General features: G+C 39.1%; 1 protein-coding gene across 3 annotated transcripts in view; it reads left to right on the forward strand.

The window, feature by feature from the left end:
• HNRNPK (heterogeneous nuclear ribonucleoprotein K) overlaps positions 1 to 15,494 on the forward strand; it is a 25,712-nt gene extending 10,218 nt beyond the window's left edge. For 2 of the 3 annotated variants that reach the window (XM_045021667.1, XM_045021668.1), the window contains exons 9-16: positions 106 to 234; positions 1,144 to 1,451; positions 1,614 to 1,668; positions 11,018 to 11,068; positions 13,447 to 13,468; positions 13,547 to 13,629; positions 14,057 to 14,226; positions 14,976 to 15,494. In XM_045021667.1, coding sequence (XP_044877602.1) covers positions 106 to 234; positions 1,144 to 1,451; positions 1,614 to 1,668; positions 11,018 to 11,068; positions 13,447 to 13,468; positions 13,547 to 13,629; positions 14,057 to 14,226; positions 14,976 to 15,009 — 852 coding nt within the window. In that variant the 3' untranslated portion in view covers positions 15,010 to 15,494. The remainder of the gene's footprint in view (positions 1 to 105; positions 235 to 1,143; positions 1,452 to 1,613; positions 1,669 to 11,017; positions 11,069 to 13,446; positions 13,469 to 13,546; positions 13,630 to 14,056; positions 14,227 to 14,975) is intronic. The other variant, XM_045021669.1, reaches the window with a different exon arrangement.
• The last annotated feature ends 2,594 nt before the right edge of the window (positions 15,495 to 18,088 follow it).

The following is an 18,088-nucleotide window of genomic DNA, read 5'->3' on the forward strand; positions in this document are numbered from 1 at the left end:
AAAACACACACACAGAGATATTGTTAGCTTTTTTGTTAGTTTCCCTGATAAGCTATTAAAGTTGTGCTTAAGTACTTCTAGTTGAAATGTTTCTTTTTTTAACAGAACACTCAGACCACCATTAAACTTTTTCAAGAATGCTGTCCTCATTCTACAGACAGAGTGGTGCTTATTGGTGGAAAGCCTGATAGAGTTGTGGAATGCATCAAGATCATCCTGGATCTTATATCAGAGGTAGCATGTTTTTAGATTAACTTATTTAAAGATCAGTATTTTGTTTGTAAGGGTCCTAGATGTTTTCAAGATAGGGGCATGACACTTCAGTCTTCAGGGTTCCATTTCTATTCTAGCATATGGAAATTATAACCAAAAGTTACTATTTGGTTATTGATGCCCTGTGTTAAATAAGTTTCAGTCCAATTCTAGAAAACATTCTCTTCTTACAATAAAAAAAAATGCAATATTTCTACAAAAAAAGGCATTGGTCCCCTTTTCTTGTATACTGAATGATATAAAGAGAGTCCGGAACGGAATAAAATCAGAAAAGAATAGGCACAGAAACTGAATTACTCTCTGATTCTTGAGTGGTGTCTCCAGCAGAGTTGAACTTCATAGGAAGCATATTAAGGCTGTTGTCTACACCTGAGAGCTTACAGCAGTGCAGCATTGCAATTCAGCTGTGCCGCTGTAAGAGCTCTCCTATAGCGGCTCTGTGCCACGGAAGAGACCTCCCCTGTTGGCATAATTAATCCACCCTCAGTAAGCAGCAGGAGAAGCTCTCTTTTGACATGACGCTGTGCACACTTGCACTTATGCCAGCATCATTTGTTTTTCAGTGGGCTGGAATATTCACACCCCTGAGCGACATAGTTTTTCTGACATAAGTGGTAGTGTAGACATTGCCTAATAGGGAAGTTCATGCTCGTGCTGCCTCTTCTGTTCCTGTTCTGTAGCTAAAGTGAGGACATGCCAAGGTTGCTAGAAGTACTCTTCACAAGCATGATACTTATCAAAGTGTACAGGGATAATTTTCAAACTCTTTTTAAATTGGTGGTTTAAAGTATTGTTTTATACTTTGGTGTATTATACTGAGGTATATTAATTTTAACAGTCAAATGTGAAATGTCTTTACTTTTTAATTAGTCTCCAATCAAAGGACGGGCACAGCCATATGATCCCAATTTCTATGATGAAACATATGACTATGGTGGCTTCACAATGATGTTTGATGATAGAAGGGGGCGTCCTGTAGGATTTCCAATGCGTGGAAGGGGAGGCTTTGATCGAATGCCTCCTGGTCGTGGTGGGCGTCCCATGCCTCCATCAAGAAGAGATTATGATGACATGAGCCCTCGCAGAGGACCCCCTCCTCCTCCTCCAGGTCGTGGTGGCAGAGGTGGTAGCAGAGCACGTAATCTTCCTCTTCCTCCTCCTCCACCTCCTCGTGGCGGGTGAGTTGTTGTGCAAAGACATACAAAATTATTCTAAAGAGTAGAAATGGTTGATCATTGTAGATTATCAAATTGAGTTAATAATTTTGAACTAAAACCTGACCTTACATAAGTGAAAATACTTAAGTTACAAACCAGTTTTGGGTTTTTTCTTCATTGTAGAGATCTTATGTCATATGACCGGAGGGGCAGACCTGGAGACCGTTATGATGGAATGGTAAGGATTTTAATTTATATTGTCATTTACCATGTGTTCGCCAAAAAACCTAACTTGTTTGTTCTCTTTCAAGAATTGCCTCTTCAGATACCTGCTCTAGGATATGTGTTTTTGTTTCTCAAAGTTCTAGAAAGCAGGGACCCATCAGAACAGTGCAAAAGGAACACTTCACAGCTCCTTCATGGAAAGGGACATTTAGGACTGAAGCTAAAAGGGGCATACACCACTGCCTCAGCCAGCTTGTTCTCCTGCTTTTGTCAGCTGTGGTGCTCTATTAGTTTCAGGGCTTGGCTACACTTTCAAGTTAGAGCACATTAAAGCAACCCCAGGCGCCCTAACTCTTCTCTTCCCCCCCCAACACCCTGTCACACCACACTCCCCCCCCCTCCCCCACACCCATTTGAAAGGCATGTTGCAGCCACTTGCACGCTGGGATAGCCACCACAACGCACTGCTCTTTGTGGCTTTGTAAGAGCTGCTAATGTGACCATGCCAGTGCTTTGCAGCTGACTGTAAACACAGGGCAGCAATTTCCCTGCTGCAGTCTCTGAAGGCTGGCTTAACTCCCAGCACTCTACATCTGCAAGTGTAGCCATGCCCTAAAATCTCCACTAACTCGCCTTTTTGTCCTATGACCACATGGGTGCTACTAGGCCACTTCATCTTGAATATGTGCCAGCTACCCATGCTAAACCATGTGTCTAGATCTTGTAGATAGCTGAGACACTGTTAGGCCATGTCTACACTGGCAAGCTTACAGCAGTGCAGCTGCATGATTACTCAGGTAGCCACTATGCCGACTCGTCGACATCATAAACCCACCGAAATGAACAGTGGTGGCTATGTTGGCAGGAGAAGTTCTCCTGCCCTCATAGTGCTGTGCACATCTTCCCTAAAAGTGCTCCTCATAGAAAAGTATCTAAGATGTTAAGATCTAAAGCTATTGGATCTTTGTGGCTTCATGTATTCTGAAGCTTCTGGGACTTATTCATCATGGCTTCAGAAAAAGTGATGGAGTGCTACCCTGACTTAAGGTTGGGGCCATCATCTGAGAGATGCCATTGGTCCAAGAATGATTTTGCGTTAAAAGGCAAGCCAAATATGAGCATTCAGATGGTTTGCTGCTCTCTATTCTAGTGTTGGATCCTGCTGCAGGTACTGCACATTTGGCCCCCAGTGCAAGTCTCAGATGTCAGTTTCCACTTTTCTGCAGATTGTCACATGCCCCGTTATCTTGAATCTCTTATCACTCATGTTCTTTACTTGATTCTTTTTTCCTCTGGATTGAGAGTTCAGGAAAATTCCAGAGGTACCTGGATTTCAACTCAATCAGTTCTCCAATCAGAATTTTTAAATTTGATGTTTCATGATGGCTTTTCCATACCTTCTGTCTCTGAATTTACCCACAAACATCTAGTTCAGCGTTTCTCAAATGCGGCCACCAGCAGCTTTTCTTGCGGCAAAGCCTCCTGGGCAGTGATTTGAGGGAGCGCGGGACAAAGCAGCCTCTCTTAAGGGCCCTGCCTCCCGGTGGGGGGAGACAATCTGGAGGAGCAGGCAGTTAGTGAGTTCCCCACTTTCCTGGGAGTGGTGGGGGTTAGGCTTCAGTCCTGGGATGGTGGCTTAAGCCACGGGACTTCGGGCTCTGTCCCCAGGCCTTGTCCCTTGTGTATGGGGCTTTGGGTTCTGTTCCCTGGCTGTGGGGTGGCGGGCTCTGTCCCTGAGCTTGTCCCCACCCCCCCCCATCACCTCTGGCCCATGCTGCCTCTCCATTGCCCATGTCACTCACTGCCTCTGAACCCAACTCCATATCCAGGACTTAATTTGGCACCAGCCTTACTGGGGCTGAGTAAGTCTGCTGTGAAAAGTGATACTAACAAACATACAAATACCACTTTTCACAGCAGACTTACTTATAGCTAGCAAGTCTAAAAAACCCCAAATCAGCAACCCAAAAAGGCAAAAGAAACAAGAAAAAAGACAAGAATGTTCAAAGTACCTTATTTATGTTTCTATTTTGTTCTGGTCCAGTAAAGAATAGAGAAAACTGTACATTATTTGTATTATTGAGTCTGCAACGACAACAAAAAACCCTACATAGGTAAATTATTATGATTTGGACATGTATATGGAATGGGTTACCTAGGGAGGTGGTGGAATCTCCTTCCTTAGAGGTTTTTAAGATCAGGCTTAACAAAGCCCTGGCTGGGATGATTTAGTTGGGAATTGGTCCTGCTTTGAGCAGGGGGTTGGACTAGATGGCCTCCTGAGGTCCCTTCCAACCCTGATATTCTGTGATGTATATGTGCATATTTATTTGTTTTTTCTAAAGTTAATTAAGTATTTTTAGGAAAAATTGTCAGAGTGGCTACCAGCAAGAAATGTGTTGAGAACCCCTCATCTAGATCCTTGTTTACATTAGGAAAAATTAGACTTGTGATTTTTACCAGTGATTTTGAATTTTGCTAGTAAGTATGTGCTCTCACAGCCATTTTCCATGAACTTCTCTTGTTCTTCACAGTTTGTCAGATTCTGTCAATACAGCCCATTTGTTTTCATGGTCACAAGGAGCCTGATGAACTCTAGGGGACAAGAGAAGTCCATAGAGAGATTCCTAGTCTCTCTATCCCGACAAAAGTTAAGATCTTTTCTATAAAATAATCATCTCTCTTGTCTAGAGAGTGAGGATCGAAGAGTCACTGAGAAGCCTGGGATATTTTCTCTCTTGACTGCTAGAAACTCTGAGATATTGATTCTTTCCCTTATTAGATCATCTTTTCTTGTATTAAGATTAGAATTGACCTGTTCAAGTTGTCTGATCACTGGATTAGTGATTATAAGGCAAGGTTGAGCATAAACTGTCAGTCTTTGGGTGTGTTTTTCCATTGCTTCAACATTAGGTGGTGATGACTTGAGGGTAGTTTTAAGGCTTCTTGATCAGGATTTCAGAAAATCTGGAGTTGGAAGTGTCTTTAACTCAAGAAAAGACTTAAATGTACAGTCTGTTTTGAAATCTTGTCAGAACAATTCTGTCTTTGCTTCTTAGTGACAGATTACTGAAATCTACGTCTTTGGTTCACCCCTGCATCCATAACGCCTGTGGTGAAGAATCTGAATAATCTGCATCAAATCCTCTATCAAGGCTTTTGCATATTCCCTTTTCTGTCCCATTCCTGGTTCTCTGTTCTCCATATCTGGAGCAAATGAAATTAGGAAGAAAGGCTTAGTCTTTGGCTACTAGGTATTAAATTTTGCCATTTTTCAGGTCATTGTTTCTTACAAATTTTCTCCCAGACATAATTATATCTGTAATATCTTCTGTTTGATTTTTAAGAAAGCTAAAGATCCTTTTGCAAAATTTCAGTGCATATTCATTGACAGCATTAAGTGATCATAGCTGCAAAGGCTGTGGTTACCTGTTAAATCTGCATAGACATGCACAAGTTGAGTCCGCAGGGCTCCTAGCTGGTATTAAAATATGTCCACGAAAGGTTGGACCCCTTCACCAAAACAAAACTACACTAACAGCCTAGCTGTTCAGGCTGTCAGTCTTGATTCAGAAAGAAACATTCACAGTGGTCATCCACTGTCACAATAAATTTCAGGTTTCCTCTTAAGACTTGTCAAGGGGATGTGGAAAGTATATATCAAGGCTCATTTTGGGCCTCAGAGATGAATTGCTGAGGTAACACTGATCTAAGGTATTGTTCTCTACTCTGTTGGCTCAGTCTGGAACCTCAAAGAAGGCAGTAAGTTTGACTAGACTTGTCTTTTTCTTCTCTGTAGCTCTTCCATGTAACATAAAGTTGAGCATACTGATCTGTGATGTTAGAGTTCAAGAAAGCTATGTGATCCAGTTGTACTCCATCCTTAGCCAACTCTTCGATATCTCACAACCTGCTATGGCAGGAAGTTACTATCCTTATGTAACAGGGAAGTAGAAATTTCTCAGAAGTATTGAAGGGAAGAGTTTCCTCTTGTAATTGTGAAAGAGTTTTCTACTCTATCCTGCATCTTCAGAAACTGAACTAATCAACAGATGCAAATACCAGATGATATTGCCTTCCATTTGACAACCTCCAATCTCATGTTCTCAAGACTGGTTTTCACATTTTGATCTGTGTCTGAAAAGACTTCTGGAGTGATGTGTTTATTTGGATGATTGATCGAAGCACAATCTTCAAAATATTCTCTTCACATAGTAATGTTCTTTATTATGGATTCAAACATGGAATAAACCTAGAAAGTCCACTTTGTCCCATTCAAGCCAGCTTTTATTGGGTGTCCTTTGATTGTTTCATGACCTAAGAGTTGCTCTCAGAACAGAAGTCTAAAAACTTGAGAATGCGTCTTCCTATCTTAAAACAGAAATCAGTTCACTTTTTTCCGTTCCCTCAGATTACAAGATTAATTCGCTTTTATGATCACATATACTCTGCCTAGAACTACTGCTTCCCCAAAACAGATTAGAATTTTTTCTGGCCCAAAGAACAGCAAATGGATTCAATGTCCCAGCAACCTCAACTGTACATGTGTGTTTTGGGAATTATGGTTATATGTGAAATATAAAGATGCTGCTCCTGGTTGGAGACAGAGCCTGTAGGAGTTAGTGATACATAAAGCATAAGATCTTCCCAGCTGCCTTCACTTAACAGGAAAGGACAAAATTCTCTGGCAGAATGTCTGAGTCTCAGCAGAACCAATATGAATATAGTCCCTGAAGGACTCTGGTAAAGGCCATCTTCAGAAAGTAGGATCATGTTTATATAAATCTAATGACTCAAAAGACAGCACAACGTTATTCTGATAAGACAGGAAAAGATCCAGCATTCAGATCCCATGTGGCTGGATGGAAGTGAAGCACACAGGAGTGCTTGTTTTTCTCTACCACTTTTTTCCTGTTACCATCATGAGTCATATTATTCTATTATCCCGAACTTGTGCTCAGCACTTTTGGTGTCAACATTTCCTACAGTAGTCTCAGCTCTCTTGTCTTAGAACTATTAGATTTTCTATCCAGACTGAAGGTAAATAGATTTGGTAGTTTGAGATCTTTTTAGGTTAGGTTATGAACTTTGACAGTTCATCATCATTACAAATGTTCCAGATTCTGAAAAAGGAAAACATGCCTCGAAAAGAAAAAGGGTTTTTTTTTTTAATTTTTGGTTCTCCTCACTTAAAATCCGTTAAATTGGAATATTCAAGTCTATTTTCTCAGTTAAGAGCTATAACTATATATTGCTAGTTGTGCAGGCCATTCTGCTTAAGAAGTTTCTTCACAAGGAAGACTATAAATATAAAGGACTGATTCGTGCTGTCTCTAGTTACAGAACCACTGTAGATGTTGGATTTGAATCTAGTCCTGGCTAGATAAATAGAGTTGCCTTCAAGCCTATAGAGAGATACTTGCTTTTAACTGGTTTGAAAGACTGCTCTGATAGCTAGGCTATTACATAAGAAGACCTGAATGAGCTTCACAAATTCTTCCTTTCCCAGGTTTTTGAAGGTATAAAATGGTGGCACATCCTCATCTAAAATAGTTTTTATTTAAACCAGTTTTTTCCCCAAAACATTTTATAGAATGGATTACATGAATTATGTACAGCTGGGAATTACAAACCTAAGAAGTCAATCTCCATTTCAAAGTGAACCATGTTTCCAGATTTATAATTTAGCTGCTGTTTGTTCTGCTCATTCAAAGGCTGTGTCATGGTATGTCTTAATAGTTTATTAGATTTTAGAAAATGTTAATTATCAACCAGATTGAAGCACATACAAAAGAAAATAAGATCAAAATTCACTGTAATACTAAATCTTTAAGATATCTCAGGCAAAGATTTCTGATGTTTAAAAATAAGGAAAAACCACTGTTGGCACATACTATTTCATAAATAAATATCAGCAATAGCTGCACAAACAGATGGTTGACATTGAAGGTTATACACAATTAAATTCATTTATTAAAAGAAAAAAAACTTCTAAGGAAATCTGGATATAAATACTGAAGCTGTTGTCTTTCTGGACAGTAAATGAGTTTTTCCACTTCCACGTTGCTTCACCTTAAGCTGTAAAAAGTGCAGTGTTCTAATTTAAACAATTATAAACACACTTAATGGGTATCTTGTTAGGAATATAGGCATTACCTTACTGGATCTGGCTAGTCTTCTAGCCTCTTGCCAACAAGGACCAGTATCAGATGATTAAAGGAAGGTGCTGCAAGAAATTCTGCAGTTAGGGGATAACCTGCCCCAGGGAAAGTTTCCTTCTGTTCCCAGTAATTTGAGGCTGGTTTTCAGCCCTAAAACATGAGGATTTATGGGGGTGGAGGGAATGGTGCTTTTGGTTTTTTAATATGTTTACTATTACTCTGGATACTCTTGTTCATAGAAATGTCTGATTCTTTAATCCTGCTAATTTCTTGGCCTTGATGATGATTTATAGCAGTGAGTTCCACAATAATTGTGCATTGTGTTTAAAAAAAATAATAAAATAATAAGCAGTGTTACTACTTAACTTAATTTACTGAGATAATTCAAACAAACTGGAGGTACCAATAGATTAGCAACTTGGACAGCAGCTACATGAGAGGAATGGAAAGGGATTGATTAAAAAGACGTTACTTCCTTGACAGCTAGCCCTGTAGTACACATAAAAGTGCTGATAACACGTAGTTTTATTTATCTTCCAAATTCTTTAAATCTCTCTTAGGAAACATATCAAAGAAAGGAAAAGAGAAGATTTATTTCCTTATATTTAACATGGTGTAATTTATCTATAATGGGGTGGGGGAATTCTAAAATGGGCAGTGTACAGATTTGCACAAATGCCGGTGGCAGGCAAGAGAACATTTCTAGCATTTTGATAAAAGTATCAGTATCCTAATAGCTAATCTCTAAACACAGATTCAAGTTTTTTCCATAACTATGTATTTCCAAATGAAAACTCCATTAAACTGTAGTTAAAGTTGTGTACATACTATTATCATAATGGTGAAAGCATTACAAGGGTGTTGTAATTATCCCAAATCCAAATGTTACAAATCCAGGAAATTCAAATCGTTTAAATCAAAAGAAATCCAAACTTGTTAACATTAACTGCTTTTCCAGACCCTACAGAATACAGGCCAGCTATATTCTACCTTGCAGTGACACCAAGAGAGGAGGGTGGAAGCATCCCTGAACACTTAAAAATCTGTTTAATGTAATCTGGGACTGCAAACACTTACATGCTAATGAATGTATTGTGGTTGAATGGTGTCACTACAGGATGGAATTAATGTTATTTTGGGATGCTTTTGCTACATAGTATAACACGTTTGGATTTATTTTATTGTTGACGTTATTGGTTCTGTTACATTATTGGTTTGTACTCAAACCTTAACTCCAGTTTGACAGTTTTTTATTACCATGAGATATTTCTAATCATTTGAAGATAAGATGTGTCAAAAAAAAATTTAAAGCAATATTCGCTATCATGATTGGTCTGCTTTGTGTTCATGTAGATGAACGCAAAGCAGCCTGCATATATTGGTCAGATACCCCAACTCCTGATTGCCACAGTTCCCTGTGCATATCCCCAAATTTTCTCCTTCCTCTGTACATCCACACCAGTTAGCCCCTCCTGCCAGTACTCCAAATTTTCTTAGAGACCACCCCCAAATGTCCACCTGCTATAGCTGATGAGTAGACCTGGTGCAACAGGTTGTTTTTCTCTCCCCCCACACCCCATTACTGAACATTTCTCTTTCAGCAGAGCAAATGCCCACTTTCAGAATGATCACAGCCTTCTGTTCCCAGTAGATGAAGTCAAGCTGCCCTAGGGGAAGATGGTGGCCCCTGACAGCCAATGTAGGGCACCACCAATCCCATTGGGAGTAATGGGGAATGGTGGTCATTTTCAAATAAGTCATTTTGTTGATGGCAGCTTCACTTCCAGTGGGTTTAATCAACACCAGATTTTTTATTTAAACTTGAGTGAGTTAATTGCCAACGAAGTAAAGTTTAACATGTTAAACATTAGTGTAGCCACTCTCTGGATATTGCTACAGATATTTAGTCTTTGCCCTAAAACACAGGGTAACAAGCAGTTTCTTGTGGAAAATTATTGGCGAGGCTTTGCCGAAGGAGGAATTTTTCAAGTTGAAAAACAATGACAAAGCTGTACTATTCCTTTTTAAAATATTTTTTTATTTATTTGTAACTGATGGGTCTGTATGTTCAGTTAAGATCACTTGGGACATATGTGATGTAACTTTTGAGTACTGGGCATCTTAAAGAACCTTTAACTGAAACTAATGGGTTTATTTCCAGCATTTTAGGAAGTTTATTCTGTGCCCAAAGAGTGCTATAATTTCAGGAAGGATGTGCTGTGAGGATGTAACACAGTGGTATTAGCCCTACTTCAAGTACTCAGACTTAGCTGTGGAACCACAAGCAGCACTTGTGTGTAAAACACAACTCAGAGAAAACTGAATCTTTTGACAATAGATGTTTTATGTGAATCTAAAGGTCAGGAACATAGTCCATAAGTGGGGAGAAGGGAGAGTAGGTTTGCACCTTCAGCACAAGTGAAACAATTCTGAGTGGGGATGTCTTCCATTGTTTGCAGTGTTATAGCCATGTTGGTCCAGGATAATGGAGAGACAAGGTGGGTGAGATAATACCTTTAACTCGACCACCTTTTGATGGTGAAAGAGCAGGTCCTGAAGAACTCTGTAAGATCTAAAGCTTGTCTCTTTCATCATCAGAAGCTGGCCCAATAAAATACTACCTCGCCTAGCTTGTCTCTATGGGTAGGGATACTAAAGTAAGGAGGAAGTACAATTCCCACTCTGCAAAAAGGAGAGAGCGCTTTAGCTTCCCACTCTTCATTATTCTTCACTCACTATTGAAATGAGGGTTCATCAGGCGGAAAAATCTGAAGTAAAAGCCTGAGGGTTTGGTGCTTGGGGGTAACTTCTGACAATAGGTGGTAAAGCTAACTCAGAGTACCCTATTTGTCTTTTGCATCCTTAACAGGAAAATCTGTCCCATCCAAAGGGGCAAAGAATAAGTAATGATGAGCCATTTCAAGCTCCCCCATCCAAAAATAAAAGGGAGGGAGCCCTGCCACTGGCCAGAATCTAGAGGAAACAGAATGGCCCCTTTGGTTCCTTCTCCCTTTTCAGTACTCTGTACTGGGGCAGGTGATTGGGAGCACAAGGGTATTCCCCTACACATCTCCACCGTGTGTGTGTGTGTACGTACACGCACACCTTTGTTTGGTTAGATATAGGTCTGCTTGAGGACATGGACTCAGCTACATTTCTCTTGTCCCCATTCTCTCCCTTTACCATGTCCTGTCTCGCAAGATGATGCAATGTCATGTGGACGCCTGTGATGACATACAACCACCAGAATTGGTGAGTGAGCTCCTTCTTTCCTTTTTATTTTAGTCTGCTATTATCACTGCTTCTGAGGGAGTGCCTTTTTAGCCGATTAAGGATGTCCTCCTCAGACAATGAGAAGGACATTGGGCAGTTCTTCAGTTTAGGTATAGCCCATTACAGGCTTGTGTAGTACACCTCTGCCTCGATATAACGCTGTCCTCAGGAGCCAAAAAATCTTAACGCGGTTTCACCTATAACACACTATCTCGAACTTGCCTTGATCCACCAGGATGCGCAGCCCGCCTCCTCCCCGAGCACTGCTTTATCGCGTTATATACGAATTCGTGTTTTAGCGGGTCGCGTTATATCGAGGTAGAGGTGTACTATGAAGTTATAGAAACCTGCCATTTAGTGCTTTGGCTACAGATTCATGCAGTATATTCTTCATTTGGCATTCCTGTTTCTTGAGAGCAAGTGCTGCGGTTGCTGGGCTTTCTCTTGGGGATTGTACTACCAATTAATATCCCAGAGTAAAAATGTGCAGAAGCTTTGTCAAAGGAGATAATGGTAAAGAGACTCTGTTATTATTTCAATATCTTGCCTCTTTAGGTCCACTCTCCCCTTTTGCCCCTTTTTTTAGTCCTAACATTTGATCCATGAGGTGCTATTACTCTACCATCACATCACTTGCTGCTTTGCAGAAATTTCCATTAGAACAGCACTGTTTGCGCTTGTATCCCACTGTGTATCTGCTGAGGCAATGTACTCTAACTAGTTAATGGTAAGAAGCTAAATATTTTATTGGGATTATCATGCTAAATTTTAACATTTTCATATTACATACACTTATCGATAAGCTTCTTTATCAGGTATGCATTGTTTGATCTATAGCCTTTGCACTATTTGAGTGTACAGATAAAATATAAAATCATAGCCACTGTACAGGGCTTCATTCAAAGCTTTCATTCTCCTCTCTTTTTGTGTTCCACTGTAAGTTCTATTATGCTGCATTGGTAACTCTATTGCTAAGTAACATGATTACACCATATTCGTTGCTTAGGAACAGATGATTAACTGAATACTTAGTTCTAAATAGCTTCCTTTTGGCATAGTTCTCAAAAAGGACCAGAGATAGCAGGTAAATGCGAGATTATTTTAAGGAGCAACTCAATTAGAAATTCTGCAAACCAATAACAGTTCTGCATGTTCTCATATTTCTGACTAATTTCCTGAATTATAATTTGAATTTTAATAAATATCCAAATCTAGTTAGATTTTACATGTGATAAATTAGAGGAATCAGTTAAAATATGTTTAATCAGGAAGATTGGATAATTAAGTGCATAAGGTGAAGAAGCACTGTAGACATCAGGTGAAGTTCTATGGGAGTAGTGACAGGTTTCTGCACGAATTATGTGCTCTGATTCTTTTTAACACTCTTCTATCCTGGATTAGGGGAGGCGGGACGTTATATTGGGCTATGTACTGGGGCTAATCTTAAAGCACTGCCTTACAATTGCCTCTTGATTTTGCCTAGTCCAGTGATTCTCATATGCAGTTCTCTATGGGTTATGTGGGCTGCATGGAGTCACATGGGTTACAGCTATGTGCCAATTGGGCTGCAAGCGGTCCACAGGTTGCAGGTTGAGAACCGTTGGCCTAGACCTAGGCAGAGTGAGAGGAGGGCAGATGTGATCTGCAGATTTAATAAAAGTCACATATTTGGGCTCAAAAAAAAAAGTTTTAGAGCCATGAGCTGTCGTCATACCAAGTAGTTTAGGTGGCTTTGAAACACTGAGCTTTTCATTTCTGAGTCATAAGTTCTGATCTTGGATCAGTAGGTCACTACTGTGAGATGTCCAGTTGGTGGCATATCTAAATATCATTATTAATTCACATTCTTTTGTTAACTTACATATTCAGATCCTTGGTATCACTACTATCTCACTCCTAGATGTTTCTGCCAGAGTAGGGCTGAGATACATGGGCTGGGAAGATTGTGCAGAGCTTTCTGTATATGCTTCTGTGGTACTGTGGTGTTTTTCTTTGCACAAAATGGGGTTAGTCTTCAGATGGTATGTCTACACAGCAAAGAAAAAAATTCACGGCTGGCCCAGGCCAGCTGACTTGAGCTTGTACTGTGCAGCTGTTTCATTGTTCTGTAGACTTCCGGGCTACTTCTGGGCTTGGGCTGGAGCCTGGAAGTCTACAGAACAATGAAACAGCCACACAGCCTGAGTCCGAGTCGGCTGGCATGGGCCAGCCATAAGTTTTTCTTTGCTATGTAGATATACCCAGAGTTAACAATTCAGCACCTTTAATGAGTGCTAAGTACATTTGCTACAAAAGTTTGTCTCATCTAAATGCTTGATTCATTAAATAACATTAAGCCTTTTTCTTTTTTCCTATAGTTTGAGGGTGGGTCTGGATATGGTAAGTTCATATTTATAGATTTTTACGCATAGCTTATTGTTTAGTATTATAAGGACTTGATGCATACGTTTAAATCAGACTATTCCTATGCAGGGGGCCGTGGATCATACGGTGATCTCGGTGGACCCATCATCACAACACAAGTAACGATTCCCAAAGATGTAAGTATTTTATTCTTTTGTAGTAGCTCTCTAAAACATCTTCCCCAGACTATACAAATGAACCAAAAATATTTCAGATGCTTACCTTTTTCTTTCTACACTGTACACATTTTTCCAAACTGCCACTCTTCACTTATTGGATGTTCATTTTGTCCCTTCATTTTACAAAAATAATTAATAGTAAAAATTTAGTATTTTACTGATCTTGAGCAATGAAAATAGACTAGTCAGCTTGTTTGGGTTTTTTTTGCTTAGTCAATTTTACTATTTCTCACAAATGCTGTGAACAAATGGTGGCTATAAGGGAGCAATTTCCATTGGCAGTCTTAAAAATCATAGAAACTACTGAGAGTAATACCTTGAATTTTGTAACTGCTTTTACAGAGAAATTTTATATTAAAATGTAAATGACTGACTTTTTTTCTAGTTGGCTGGATCTATTATTGGGAAAGGAGGTCAGAGGATCAAACAAATACGTCATGAATCAGGGGCTTCGATCAAAATTGATGAACCTTTAGAAGGCTCAGAAGACCGGATAATAACTATTACAGGCACACAGGATCAGATACAGAATGCACAGTATTTACTGCAGAACAGGCAAGTTGAAGTTTTAATGTTGCACTCCCACTAAATTCTAAAGCTCTTCTTCTCTATTTATATGTCACTTTTAGAAGGCAGGGTTTTAAAAATATCTATATTAGGACCTGACTTCTACACTTGGTAGTTTTGCCTTTATTCTCTTTTGTTCTCCATTCTTACTAAAATGAAGACGCCCTCAAAACTAACCTTGCTGGAAGACGCCTTAACCAAGCAGTCCTCTCATTTCTCTGGTGAAAACTGCTGCAAAAACTACTTCTAATAAATTATATAGAGCCTGTAGAAAATATAGAAGATTTCAGTGGATGTTGGTCTAGTTCTGTGTGGAAGACTAGTGATTTTGTTGTTTTTAGATAACTAAATCGACAACAAATCGCAGTCTGCCATATGGCACAGGCCATGCCTCTACAGGACAAGTTGAAAACGATTGGTGCTGTTAATGCAGCATTTCACACCTTACTGGCATTACCTTGTCTTTTCTGCCAAGTATTAACATCTTTAGATTTAATTTGCTTAATTTTTCTGTATTAACATGTTGGCTAACTAGTAAATATTTTGTGATAATTGACTTGAATGTTGGACTTTAGAGTACTAATGCTTAAATGTGAATTAAACCTTTAGTCTTTAAAAATGCAAGTGTTTTGAGAACTTGTAATTTTGATTTTTTTAAAAAAAATGTGTGTAAATATTGATGCAAAATGTATGTTCAACCATTCTAATACATGCTTTTTTTTCTTTTTCTTTTATAGTGTGAAGCAGTATGCAGATGTTGAAGGATTCTAATGCAAGATATTTTTTCTTTTTTATAGTGTGAAGCAGTATTCTGGAAAGTTTTTCTAAGACTAGTGAAGAACTGAAGGAGTCCTGCATCTTTTTTTTTTATCTGCTTCTGTTTAAAAAGCCAACATTCCTCTGCTTCATAGGTGTTCTGCATTTGAGGTGTAGTGAAAGCTTTGCTGTCCACCAGATGTAATGTTTTAGTTCCTTACAAATATTGGGGGGGAAAATGGGGTGGCGCGTGAGACTAACATTGGAATTTTGAAACAGCAGCAGAGAGAGTGGTTTTTATTTTTGTTAGTTGGTGGTAATCTGTAATGTTTTTCTGTAACTATTGTGAACACCCTGCTTTATGTACACTGTATTTTTTTTGAAGGGGGAGAATATTAGTAGTCCACATGTTCCTGGCATCCATTCAGAGCAGTGTGCAGAATGTAATGCTCTTTTGTAAGAAATGTTTTATGATTTTTAAAATAAATTTAGTGAATCTATCCTTGGTTGTCTTTTTTTTTTTTTTATATTCATGAGGGTAATATCTAAAGTTGATGCTCTTTTTTGCCTCCCCGTCCTTTCCTCCCCCGTAAGAAATTGTAATTGAAAATTGCTGTTAAGTTCTTCTGCTTCTGATATAGACTTGTGTTTTGGCAAATTACAGTGTATTGGTGAAAATACCATGATTCAAAGCTTTGCTGCTTGGGAATAAATTGCAACATATGCAAAAGTTGGGGTTGGGTTTGGGTTTGTTGCAAGTGTTTGCCCCTAGTTACCTGATTTGCAGCACATTTGTCTATATTACTGACTGTATGTGAATAAAATCTTTAAAACTTTGTGATATCCGAGTTACAATGGTAGATTCCACTTGAAGTCTGGTCATTGACAGCCTTGCTGTATCAAATAACACTGTTATAGAGATGAAAGATGGTGTACCTCTAATAAATATATTTTGTTTGTTTTCACATCGTTCAATTGTATGAGGTAGACATTTTTAAATAATTGGCAATTTGATAGATACTCTGTAACTTGTACAAATATCCTGGTTTTTCATTGTATACAGGCTTATATGAAACACTTGTATTGTTTCCCTGTTGAATGTTGGATTATGTAGGAAACATTTGTGAGAAATTCAAAAAATGATAAAAGTACCTCTGGATATCTCATGTACCTTGGCATTTGTATTGATAGTTTACAAGTTTTAATTTCACTTCCTAAATAAAAATAAATGGAAAAAAACGCACCCACCTTACACACAACTAGATCTGATAAATCCAGTTTGTGTGGATGCTTGTTTTGATTACTGGGATATTTCACTTCAGCCACCATCCCAAGCAGCTATTGACAACACTGATGCAGCAAAGGTGTAGATGTTCTTACACAGTGCTCTAGATTAAGCAAGGTCTAGTAAAGCTATTTTTGTAGAGGAAACAAAATTGTCAGCTTCCTCATTAAAATCAATATAAAGCATCAGTAGTTTAGAAAGTTGTGGGTATGCAAGTTAAAATAGCTGCTTCTTAAAACTAATACATTATAGTTAAAAAGTTTGCATATGAAAGGTTAAAATGCACATAAGACTATTTGAAGGCTAGCAAAAGTAAGTTGGCTGTACCATAGGGTCAATTTCAACAGTTGTAAGAATAACAAATTCAAACCATTTCCTGCTTCAAAACCATGGGCTGTTTGCTTTCAGTGGGAGTTTCTGTGGCATGCTGATGGTATCCATGTATCTTCCACCATTTGTATGTGAAAGTGTATTTAAACTAACTATCACAATGAAGATATTTTGAGCCTCTTCTCATTTTTCCTATAACCTTTTGTTCTGATGTTGAGCTGCTATACTTTTTGTGATGGAGAGGTAAAAGTATTTTAATCAGCTATAGGGGGGGAAAATGGAAGTTCAAGTGGTCAGTGGTACACTTAGCTAGCTTTGTCCCACTTAAGAATCAGTGTTTAGACCATACCAAGCCAGTACAAATATGTTAAACCATGTACAATGTAAGTTCATTACAAAACTGCTATATTTGAAAGTCTACAGTTATCCAGCTCTGTATAGGCCAACATTTAGTAGCACACGTTTTTTCCATATAAACTGAATTAAATCTAGACCTCTAGCAATGGTACAAAGGAAGCCAGTTGTCTAATCTAGCCCCTTAAATTATTGTGCTGTCTACATTTCATTTATTTTCATTTGAGTGGGTTCTCAGTATCTGGGGAAAGGAACACTGCAAAAACGAATCCCTCCATATGTGAACTGTGCTGTTTCTATTGCTTTCGTGTACTTGCAAGAGAAATACCTACTGATGTAAGTATGCGCCCAACTCAATGCTTTGGGTCTGTTAATGCTGCAAGTGTTATTCCACTGAATAGAAGATAGGGGGTTGCTGGTATGTTCTGTGCATGAAATGGCAGTAGTGTCCAACTGTATTTTATAAAATGTGGACTATTTTAGCATGGCTGTAAGGACTATTTCATAATACAGTGTAAATAAGCCTGAAACGGGTGTTAGACTAGTTAGCTTTTGAGGGCAGATGGGACCATTTTCAGCTAGACCAGTGATTCTCAAACTGGGTCAGAACCTCAAAGTGAGTTGTGACCCCATTTTACTGGGGTTGCCAGGGTCAGCATTAGACTTGCTGGGACCCAAGCCCCAAGCTAAACCCTGCACTCTACCCCCTCTTCTGTCCACCTGCACGCCCCCCCCCCCCTACTTTATTGTCTGAAAGGGGTCAGGATGCAATGAACTTTGACAACTGGGCTAGAGTGACACGCATGTTGCAGGTCTCAGAATCTCACCCATCGTTTCCTGTAATAGACTCAACATCTGGCTAAGTTACTGAAATCCTCAAATCATGATTTAAAGGCTTTGAGTTACAGTGCATAGTGTCATGTCTTTCTGACTACTGGAGGCTAACAAACGGCTTCTATGGGGGAACATGACATGGTATTTTGTTCACTTTCCTTAAGCCTGTTGTAGGTGTGTAACACTAAAAGCCTGGTGCTTTCTCTGTTCAAATCACTCTGCAAGCAACTCATTATCCTTGCTGCAATAAAATTCCATCAGAACTGCCTTCCCTGCATTCTCCCTTACCCC

This window comes from Mauremys mutica, chromosome 6 (assembly GCF_020497125.1).
Source record: "Mauremys mutica isolate MM-2020 ecotype Southern chromosome 6, ASM2049712v1, whole genome shotgun sequence".
Lineage (NCBI taxonomy): Eukaryota > Metazoa > Chordata > Testudines > Geoemydidae > Mauremys > Mauremys mutica.